This window comes from Azolla caroliniana, unplaced genomic scaffold (genome assembly GCF_043228905.1).
Source record: "Azolla caroliniana isolate FFs.n. ecotype wild unplaced genomic scaffold, voAzoCaro1.0.p SCAF_20, whole genome shotgun sequence".
Classification (NCBI taxonomy): domain Eukaryota; kingdom Viridiplantae; phylum Streptophyta; class Polypodiopsida; order Salviniales; family Salviniaceae; genus Azolla; species Azolla caroliniana.
Window position 1 is genome coordinate 2070655 of NW_028230455.1, and position 11873 is coordinate 2082527.

General features: G+C 40.8%; 1 protein-coding gene and 1 long non-coding RNA gene across 2 annotated transcripts; one reads left to right on the forward strand and one right to left on the reverse strand.

Annotated features, from left to right (window-relative positions):
• Window positions 1–1910: 1910 nt before the first annotated feature.
• On the reverse strand, window positions 1911–5343 carry LOC147850775 (putative HVA22-like protein g). The gene is made up of 5 exons (XM_087335433.1): window positions 5282–5343; window positions 3418–3516; window positions 3025–3081; window positions 2886–2949; window positions 1911–2510 (listed from the first exon to the last, which is right to left on the reverse strand). The coding sequence occupies exons 1-5, from the start codon at window positions 5305–5307 to the stop codon at window positions 2268–2270; spliced, it is 489 nt and encodes a 162-aa protein (XP_087191559.1). The 5' UTR covers window positions 5308–5343; the 3' UTR covers window positions 1911–2267.
• A 2589-nt stretch (window positions 5344–7932) lies between these two features.
• LOC147850776 (uncharacterized) lies at window positions 7933–11665 on the forward strand. Its single transcript, XR_015531581.1, has 2 exons — window positions 7933–8186; window positions 9300–11665. It is a non-coding gene; the product is annotated as an uncharacterized LOC147850776 (long non-coding RNA).
• Window positions 11666–11873: the final 208 nt, after the last annotated feature.

Below are 11873 nucleotides of genomic sequence, written 5' to 3' on the forward strand. Positions count from 1 at the left end.
TGCATCCATCTAGAGACATGTTCATGTCGATTGCAAAATGTTTGTAATGGACATGCAAGATAAATGGTCATAGTTCCATTTGTTTTAGACTAGACGTACCTATGATAAAAGTTGAGATTGTGTCACATTCTTGTACTTAGAACGCTTAGTGCATGCATCATAGGATTAACACCTAATTTCTCTACGCAGAATGCTTTGGCTAGCTCCACATGGGTTGAAGGGTTATTGACACATGAACTTCAATAGAGACCCTAGAATATCATAGAGACATTACCGATGTGTTCATTTGGTATTCTAACAAAGGTATTTTGGGATTGACTTCCAATCTTTGATCACTTGGGTTCTCAAAAGATTCTACAATTCAATCCAAGTGTGTCTAATGGTTGTAGTGGGTAAACCATGCATGACAACGGATGTGTATGTTTTATTTTACGTAAAAAACTAGTAGATATCTCGACCTCATATTCTTAAAAAATTGAGAGGAAAAACTTTAGAATAGTGTGAGTTCCAATTGTTTTCTGGGTCAAGGGTGTAAGGCATCTAATTCGTTTAGCATGCCTCGCTACCCGTTTGCAAGGGTGTAAGGCATCTAATTCGTTTAGCATGCCTCGCTACCCATTTTTTGGTTTGGACGTATAAATTGGAGTTTTAGTTAGGGGGGGTTGTGATGATTTGTTTTAGTTGTTATAAGAACTAAAACAGGTGGTTTCCTTTCCATATTATATGAAAAAAGAGCAAGGGAGGAGCGTGTATGGAATTATTAAGAAAAGGTGGAGGGGTATATGAGGAGTGACTATATTAGAAATGGGGGAGGGGCAAAGGAGTTTTACATAGCGGCAGGGGTATGTGAGGAAATAGAGGGGGAAATAGGGTGGGGCTCATTACAAAGAAGAGGAGGGAGGGGTAAGTTAGGAAGTTTTCGAAAGTTGAGGGGCGGGGTATACAACAAATTCAAAGAAACTGTGGAAGGGGTTTTGTGTGTGAAATAAATGCACATTTGACCAATTATGATTTGATAGGGACATTCCAATATATGTGCATGATCCCATGACGGGATACATGTAGAAGTCTTCTCCATAAGGCTTGATCAAGAAATTATGTATAAAATTAACTTGAACTCTATGCTTTCTTCTCTATCACAAAAGATTCATGTAATTTGCAATTACGTTAAATGAGACTCAAAGTTGCTTATGCTACCATCTATAGTACACAAATTACGATTGCATTTGGGGCTTTTAACGTAGAAGCTTCATATCATTTGCATGTTAACGGTGGTATCAATCATACAAGGAGTGAAACCCCTCATTAAACTCGATAGCAATAGGATTATAGCTCGTTACGAATCACTAACAAAAGAATCGTAATGCTGTGACAGACAGAAAAGAATAGGAAATACTATAACCTATATTGTACTCGTGTAGTCATTACTCAAAGCCATGTGCAACTCATGAAGTTCCCCGTTTAACTTTTGATACTAACCATTCGCGCATCTGTAGCCAAAACTCAAGAACTTACTAGTACATATACAGTTTATTTTTCCATAACCAGATAAGGTGGATTTCCATATTGGGCTCAAATGAACGTCGCTTTTCATTAGATTTCAAAAACCTGAAAATGGACATACGGCACCATGTCCAAATCTTTTATGAACGGACGGATATTGTGCTTCTATCTATGTACAACCGGATAGATGTTAGTATAGAATGTACATAAATGGTCAAAGCATTCCCGCACAATAAGTGAGCCCTATGAGTATCCTGTTACCAAGAAGACTTGATCCTCAAATCCTAGTGCTTTCTTTTGGCCCAAGGAGTGATGACCGTCTTTTGATCTTGATGTCGGTGCCTCCACCATCGAAACCTAAATCTTGATGCATACATATTCGTTTTCATTGATTCATGTGTCTCGACTTTAGTTGATGCACAGATATTTGATGTAGACAACCGAACATCAGAAGAATCAAGTATCTCGAAATCAACTTCGTGCTTATCATCATTAGCAATAGCATCTTTTGGTGCCACTGCCAGAAATAGCTCTTCAAGCTCCGGAAACACCATTGTTGATGCTAAACTTTGAGCTTGTATTGGGTCATGAATTAAAATATTCTCTGCAGGCAATTCTGCACAGCATGAGGTGTAACTCGAAACCAGGGATTGGACCTGAAAGGAATAGAAAGAGATTCTTCAGAAATACAATCGGCCAAAAATAAATTCAACAAATACAAATTCTTTGCAACTTGCCCTCATCAAAGAATGGATTCCTACATGTCACGCTACCCAATTCAACAAAGGTTTTAGGTTGAAAACGATGCTTACCAAAGGATGAAAAGCCGCAGCATTCTCACGAATTACTCCGATAAGCTTCAGCTGCATGGCAATCAACACTTTGCTGCACAGAGATTTTGATAGCTCCACCAGTTTATTCCTTAAGCGAAACTGGTTCTGGTCCAAAGATTGTAAATGCTGACAGAGGAAGGGCTCTATGTATGTTTCATAGATATAGTCTGTACCCTGAGAACAATGATAGTGTAACAGTTATTAGTTCATGAAACATCTAACACTTTTTGAGCCCTACAATGATCAAATTTTGATTATGACTAAACATGTGACTTCCAACAAACTATGACTAACAGAGACATGTACTGCGGAACTCGCTTGGATCGGTTTAATGTTCTTTATTAGTATTTAAAATCACTTGATCGGGCACAAAAAACGAATCGTTGTCCTTGTGAGAAATATGATAATCGATTCTAAGTTACATTCCTTCTCGCTTCCGTAAACAGTGAAGAATCCATAACGATGTGTAACTCTTTTAATACAGCCAAACATTTGCCTCATTCACGTTTCAGTATAATGACTATAACCTACGTTTGTGTCTGCTCCTACCTTTGTATTTGGCAGCCATAGATAAACTATGAGAGCTACTTTACTTCCACTATAGAATGGTACCCTGCATAGGCAACATACAGAGATTAATGCATGTCCAAAACTACCTTACTTCCATAGAATTCCGATGGATAAATACCATGATATAAACGTGTCTGCCACTCTCTCAACTCCAGTAAAAACGGCCATGATCATCCTGCAAGTAAAAACGGTCATTGTCATATGTTTAGCGCGAGCGAGAGGGAGTGATTAGAATCAAATACCAAAAAACAACAAATCAACATAGCAGGCTTCCAAGAGATAAGAGATTTAGGAAAAAGGCAGCACATATAAAACGAAGTCACATCTAATCATCAAAACTTATGTCTCACTTGACATGCATAGATCATATAAGAGAACAAAGTAGGCGCTTATGCTCCATAAATTTTGAGATTCAAGGATAACTGATTAGGAGGACCAAACATATTGCCGTAATATAGGCAGGACAGCTTTTCTCCATTACATGGTACAAATCAAGAGACTTATTTCATACCAATATCGACACCATGTCCGCAAATGCTCGAATTTCGGCTTGCTAGAATTAAGCGCTGCGAAGCACATGCAAGCTGGATACAGGTATCCAAAACATATACTGAGAAAACAAAAGAACACAAATAATCAGCATATGTTTATGGTTGCTCAAGGTGAGCAAGTTCGAGCCAAAAACCAAATATTTAGATTCAAAGAATTTCCAATCATTGGTTCAAAAATAGAATAGATTGTATAAAAGAAAGTGTAACTTACATACAATTCTCGATAACAAGTCAATTAGATTAAAGCATAGGGAATGTTGGCACAACTTATAGAAAACATGATCTCAAAAATCAAAATTACATATAAATTCTTCACAAATTGGGAGATGTACTCTCATGTTCTCACATATTCATATGAAGAAGGAATGTTGGAGAGTGCGAGAGACGAGCACCAAACGAAAAACACATTTCCGCATCATTTGTTGAGAAATTGAGTAGATTTAACTAAATGAAACTGTGTTGTACAAGGGAATTCTGAGAAAGAAGTCCATTAGCTTCACTACAAATTATGAGCAAAAATGAGAGAGGGATTTCCATAGTTTCAAGATTCACAATTTCTTATCATTTCTTCATAGAACGAAGGAAACCGTGATCTATGATGCAGATTTCTGATGAAATGGAGATGAGTAAAACGCAGAACGAAGGAAGGATTAAGAAGGGGGAGAGAGAAAGAGGGAACTGTATCAGGGAATTCCGAGAAAGAAGTCCATTAGCTTCACTACAAATTATGAGCAATAATGAGAGAGGGATGTCCATAGTTTCAAGATTCACAATTTCTTATCATTTCTTCCCGGAACGAAGGAAACCGTGATCTATGATGCAAAGTTCTGATGAAAAGGAGATGAGTAAAAAGCCGAAAGAAGGAAGGATTACGAGGCGTGGGAGAGAAAGAAGGAATCGTATCAGTTCAAATTCATATTTCCATATCATTTCTTGAGAAAATGAGTGGATTGTTTGAAGTGAAGCTTGCTCAACATGGAATTCTGAGAAACAAGTCCATTAGATTTGCTAGAAATTATGTGAGAGCGACAGAGCAATTTTCATCCGTCCAAGATTCACCGTTCCCTTATCATTTGTTCATAAGACGAAGGACAAAACTGTGCAGGCAAAAGTGATTGTGATTAAACAGGACCTTTCATGAGATTCGAGAATCAAGGAAAAAAGTTAGGAGAAAGAGGAGAGATGAGGGAGAGAGACACTAGCGACACATCGATTCACATTTCCTTGTAAGTTATTTGAAAAATGAAGAGAATTATTCCAGGAAAGGAAAGTTGCGCTCTGACATGGATCTGGGAGCAAGAAGTTGGATAGATTGGCAGAGAGAGAGAGAGAGAGAGAGAGAGAGAGAGAGAGAGAGAGATTCACAGTTTCCTTGTCATTTCTTCACCAAACGAAGGAAAACTGTGTTCTGATATGCAAATTTCTCATGTAAACGTGATGTCTTATAGAAAGAGAGGCTGTGATGAAACAAGATGAGATTAAGGAATCAAGGAAAGAGATTTTGATCTCTCATGTAATCTCACCAGGTGTAATCGAAACAAAGACTGTGAGCTTACATCGAAATTCTAAACGAGAAGTCCATCAGGTAGAACTCATGACATGTCATTGAAGCATAGACTGTGAACTTACATAGGAATTCTGAACTAGAAGTCCATTAGGTGAAACAAGAAATCCATCAGGCAGAACTCATGAGATGTCATTGAAGCACAGATTGTGAACTTACGTAGGAATTACGAGTTCTGAACGAGAAGTCCATCAGGGGAAACAAGAAGTCCAGCAGGCAGAACACATGAGATGTCATTTAAGCAAAGACTGCAAACTTACATAGAAATTCTGAACAAGAATTCCATCAGGTGAAACCCGCAGCGAATTTCTTCTTCTTCCTCTTCTTCTCTTATTCCCAGGAAAGAAATGGATGGAAGGAGAGAGAAAAGCTGGAAGCACTTGAGAAATCCTGCGAAGACAAACTGTTGACAAATAGTTCATGATGGATGATCGAGCGTCAATGAAGAAGAAGAAGACAGCGATGATGAATACGATTGAGATTGAGCTTCGATGACGATGACGATGACGATGATGATGATGATGATGATGATGATGATGATGATGATGATGATGAAGATGAAGATGATGAAGAAGAAGAAGAAGAAGAAGAAGCGGAGGAAGAAGAAGAAGGCGCACGGTGATGGCGGTGGTGGTGGAGATGATGAAGAAGAAGAAAAAGAAGGCAATACAGGCAGATGCACAAACCCTAATTTCTCTGGTGATTTGCTTGCTTGTTATGTTCCCCGTGTGTGTGTTGCTTTCTTAGGGTTGGCGTTGGTTGTTCACCTCCTTCGAATCCAGAAATGAAATGGAATGGGAAACGAAGAGGAATTTCCCTCTCGTCCTTACTACTTACTATGCTATCGTTAAAACGATTCAAACAGAGCACAAAACACGGAGTTGAGCGAAACAGGCTTCAGTTATGTATTATGTATTTTATGCGGTCAAAGGAAACAGGCTTCAGTTTATGTATTTATGTATTTTATGCATGCATGTCAAGGGAAACAGGCTTCAGTTGATGTATTGTGTATTGTGTATTGTGTATTGTGTATTATGTATTATGTATTATGCATGCAGTCAAGGCAAAAACAGTCTCGTGAAAAAACTTAAAAGAGAGAGACAGAAGAGAAAGGCAGAGAGGAGTTTCTTGGATGTATACATAACAAGGATATGGATGCATGGAGAGAATAGAAGCATAAGGATATAGATGCATGGAGAGAATAGAAGTATAAGGATATGGATGCATGGAGAGAATAGAAGAAACTACATATATACTGCACCACCGCACCATGCGTGCTCTACAAGCCCTATAGAGAGACGAAGCAAAAAAATGTGGAGTCGCTCCACAAGCCCCTACTAGCTAGCTAATCCATGAATGTTGCCCAGATTCAAATCTATAGGAGCATTTAGTTTGGAATGGCGCTATTTCAAATCAATTACCATTTAACAAGTGCATGTAATTTAATCTTAGAAGCCTCGATAGTCGTAAGAGATGCGACTACATATACGTACGAAGAGCTACATTGTAAGCGTGGTGAAGCCGAGTGAGCGCCTTTGGGACATATATTATATAACGCGTTGCGAGCAAGCGCGGAGGGGCCCAAAGCATCCAGCTCAGCGTGTTTGTTGGTTCAACACGGATTCTGTGGGAATGAAACAATAAAAGTTTCGAATATGGGTGTCCATGTCGATTATATTCACGCGTGGTTGTGGTTGAGACGAAGCCACGTGTGGCACATTCACGTGCCTTCCAGTAAGGTAAGGCAGGCGTTTTCAATCGCTCCACGTGTAAGGGTGTGCGTGTGTGGAGTCCACCTTAATGCCTCGATAATAGTAATATAGATCCACGTAGTTATAGTCACGTATGTACTAAGAAGTACATTGTAAGCACGCGGGTTCAGCTGAGTCGATGCTTTTGGGGCATATATTATGAAGGTAGGAGTGGAGGTGGGACAGGGTGGGCATGGGAAAGAAAGTTTACGGTAGGAAAAGGAGGACCTAAGTTTTTTCTGTCAACATCATTCTATTCGTTCACAGGACTTCATCAAGAACGATCCTTAATTGTGAAAGGAAAAAGTTACGCTTTCCGCTAAAGTGATTCGAGAATCGATGGTGTGATGAATGAATCGTTTATAGCCTTGGTAAGAACGAAAAACGTGTGCAAGACTGGCACTCCAAATTCTTCTCCTTTGTCTAAACCACGACAACGGACGTGTATGTGTTTTTTTGTACGTAAAAAAACTAGTAGGTATCTCTCAACCTCATATTCTTAAAAAACGGAGAGGAATAGTGCGAGTTCCAATTGTTTTGTTTTCTGGGTCATCGCCTTCATCTATTATATCTCTTACAAGCCCTTGAATATCTACTCGCGCATCAAGCCCGAAGCATGTTCAACGTTTTTTCACAAGGGAGTGGAGTGGGTGGTGGGTAGACAATGGACATGCATACATACAATATAGGCATTACCTAATAACAGGTAGAGATCTTCTTTTTGTGTTCTTTATTGGTTTGGGCGCCGTCCACCTCGAGGGGAGCGGTTGCCAACCGCTCCGCTCGAGGCGGACAAGGTCTTTTTTTTTAGGGGGGGGGGGGGGGGAGGCACCTCCCCGAGTCAAGGGGAGGCCTCCTTTCTTCTTCCCCATCTTCGTTCCGCCTCCATGTGTAGGAGGCAAAGGAGGAAGACGGGGATGAAGAGACAGATGGAGAGGTCTTCCATTAGGTCGGAAGCCACCCTTCTCACTACCGATAATATGGATTTCTTATTATCGGCCATGAGTTCTGTCGAGCTTCACGGAAAAGTAGGCCGCTCCTTTTATAGGGGTAGGCCCCACGGGCGTCTGTATGTGGGACCGACGGACGAATGGGCGTCTGTATGTGGGACGGACGGGGGACATCATCATCATCATCATCTAGCCACACTGCCACAGCACGGCACGGGCACCTCACTGTACTGCACAGCACAGCACAGCACAGCACCGCACCGCACCGTGCGTGCCTCAGATTCGCAGGAGGCATCGTTTCTTCTTCTTCCTCAGATCCTTCTCCTCTCCTCTCCTCTCCGTCGTTGCTGTTGCCGTTGCCGTTGCCGTCGCTCTTGCTCGCTCCTAGCCGTGGCTTTCCTTCTCTGTCACTTCCACTGTTGTTCTCTCTTTTCGCAGAAGCTCCTCTCCGCCGAGCCTCGCAAGTAAGTACAAGTACAAGTACGTATGTATGTATGTATCGACCTACCTACGATCTCGCCTCAGAAGCTGCTGTTCGTTTCCCGTTTCTTTCATCCCGACCGTTGAGCTTAAATAAATCCTCCTCTCTTCTGGATGGGATGGAAATGAGCAAGCATTAACCCCTGGAAAATGAATGCATTCCATACAGCAAAACAACAGAACTTCGTAGGAGTTTCAGATGCATTCCTGGCCGGCCCTATCCTAACATTGATGATGGATGTGATGTACCATATGAATCGACATCGGATCAGTCAGTCTATCTATCTATATATGGATTGATCCGATGTCGATTCATATACATATAAAAAAATACATACGATTCATACTTACATATGTATGTATGTATGTATGTATGTATGTATGTATGTATGTATGGATGTATGTATGTATGTATGTATGTATGTATGTATCAGTGCCTCGTTCTTCTGGATCCAGCATAAACATTTGTAGAAATTTGGATGGACTATGTACGTATTTGGAAGGAAGATCCTTCCATACAAGACTGATCCACCGACCTTTCCCCCTTGTCTGTCTCCATCTCCATCTCAGTCTCATCCTCTTTCTTCTTGCAAATTTGTATGCACGTGCGCATACCAAACAGGTACATATCGTAGTCAACATCGAGCGAGCAACCGTCTACTTACTGCGGTAACCTACCGACACAGGAGGAATAAGTTGTGGTATGGTGGTATGAATAGGGTACCACGACATCCTTTTGTTATCTGCCTACAAATCAGCTTAAAAAATCCCGTTTTCCCTCTGTATAAACACCACCGATGCTTTTTTATGCCGTTCATCATTGTGCATGTTCTTCTCTGTAGCTCTGCACACCATGTAACGGGGGACCACTTCCATGGACCTTATGTCCGATGATGCATTTCTTGAAGCCGCAGCCATGATGATATAACTGCATAACACGATCGCTTTTATGTCTTCAAATTTATGCAAGAAGAGGCTCTCGCCTGTGATGATTTGATTTTGTATGTTGAATATCGATAGTTCACATCACCTTAAATGTGGCTTGCTTCTTGATGCCATGAGAGTTTTTGACAAAGCTTCCTCTTTTTTGAGTTCAGATTGCTGCGTGGAAGGCAGTACTTGTTGGCTACGTGGGAGATGGACATTTCAAGCAAGCACTACATACATTATTTATTGCAGAGAGATGGGAAAGAAGAGCTTACCTCAAAATGATGTGATTGTTGGATTCATATCTGAAACATGGCATTACTTATAAGATGTTGTTTCATGGAATTCTTTAATGAGTGATTGACGGAGCTCAAGAAGCTCTTTGCTCTTTTGGACAATTGCAGATTTGAGTCCATTTTTCCTACCCTTGTCTCATATATTTGTAGCTTGAAGGTAGGTACCCTTGTGGGATGAATGAATCGATGTTGAAGGTAGTCAGTCGGTCATATACGTTCCCTAATCCAAATTGAAGGTATTTTGGCTGACAAAGCTACAGTTGTGGATGTGTTTTCATCTCTCTGGCAATGGCAAGGAGATCCTACCGCCTCAGGGGAAATGATTGCATGTTCTGGTGAATCAGATCTGGCTGCATGCACATCTTAAAATTGTTGTTGCTACTGCTATTTTAAATCTGGTCTCCTAGAGTGTGTATGCATAAGACTTTTGATAGATTTTCCAACCATGACACCCTCCTGGGAAACTTTGATAGGGGCTTATGCAAGATATGGCCGGCCAGAGAAGCAAGGCTGTTCAGCTTTTTGAGCATATGCAGAGAGAGGAGGACCTATACTATACACCTGGGAAGATTGGTCTCCTTGGCATCTTAAATCCTACTCCGGTGGGGAATCCCTCATTCATGGAAATGACGAGTTACGTTGAGCAGGAAAAAGGGAGGAAGGCATTGGAATTTCTTGACAGAATTAGGTTGTAGAGTAACACTTCTTCAAGTGTTATCACATACGGTTGCTTACTTGAAACCATGCGGAAGCATGGGATCTGTAGGCAAAGGCCAAGATTTCCATGCTGAAACTGCTCGAGAAAACTCATTTATGGGTACTTACTTATATGCAAGTTTTGGAATGGTAGAAAAGCCGTGCTAACTGTGGGACAAGGTTTTGATTCATGATATTTCCTTGTGGAATGCATTCATTTCAGGCTATTTTGAACATGGTTGTGGTGGGAAGCTATACTCTCGTTGTTTCAAAGAGAATGCAGGTTCGTGGTATCGGCCTTGACTCTAAGCTTTGCATGCATCGTGAAAGCATGTGCTTGTACTGGATGTATAGATACAAGGATATGGATATATGGAGAGATTACAAGAAACTATATATGTATGTCTATGTGTGTGTGGGTGTGGGTGTGGAAAAGACGTGTAAGTAGGCAGTCTGGTCAATATCTGTGCTAAATTTGTGTTGCTGTAATATGTAGTTAAGGATTAAATGAGTTGAAGTTCACTTAGAATAGACTATGCACAGCGAGAACGTGATATGAGGAATCATCAACGTGTTTTAAAGAGATACAACGGGGAAGCATCTATTCAGATGCTTGTCGAGAAATAGTATACGGTGTAAAGGGAAAGGAACTACAACAGTGAGATCATTAAAAGAGGACATTTCAAGATAGAAGTATTCATGGGAAGCATCTTGGTTGATATGTATGCACAATTGCGGTTTGCTTGCAGAAGCACAAATAGTGTTTGAGACATTACTGGTTCAGGTTGTATTTTGTCTTGGAACGCACTTATTTCGAGATACACCCACGCGGGAAAAAGAAAGGAGGTAAGTTTTGAAAACTTTTCCTACCGGATATGCAGACCGGAAGCTATACTTACCAGATGCACTGGCATCTTAACAGCATGTGGCAACTTATGGGTTGTATGGAAAAGAAACACATTACCCGCTGAAACTATTGCCGATCTCTTATTAGAGAAAGATGCGGTGTTTGGAAATGATTCAATGGAGATGTATGACAACTGCGGATACGTCAACGCACAACTAGCATTTGACGAGCTTTGAACTCGAGATGCACACAGTCTCATGGAATGTATTCATTCCTGGACATTGTGCACGTGGAAACATTGAAGAAGCATTGATACACTTGGAGCATACGAAGATGGATAAGATCTCCAGTCTTTCTCACTGTCTTGAAAGCATGTGGAAACTTAGGAGAAGCCGACAGGAAGCCTACGAAGGCAAAACAATACATTCGAGGGCCGTGATTAGATGGGTTTATATAGGGCAATGACACTCTCAGCGGTGCATTGGTTGACATGTATTTAAAACCCGGCTTGGACTTTGGAATATAGTCATGTGGAAGTCTCCTTTGGCGAGACGTGCTCCCAGAGAGCATTTTATCGTTTTGAAAAAATGCAACTTGAAGATGATTTGTCGAATGGAGTCGCGTGCATCCACGTATTCTAAGCTTGTGCCAATGAAGGAGCTGTTGAAATTGGGAAAGAAATGTATGCCAAAATCACTAAGAGAATGAAAATCTCATCGCAAAACATTGATTTGATATGTACTCCACAGTGTGGTCAGCCCTCTTGGATGGTTGTGAAACGTGGATAAATGTGGAGTTTGTTGTTACTTAGCAATGGATCGGTTGGGTTTGTTGTCAATTCGATTTGAATTCGGTCTTCTTGAGCAATACTCAGAGAGGGTCTGAAGATTGCTGATTCAGTCGTG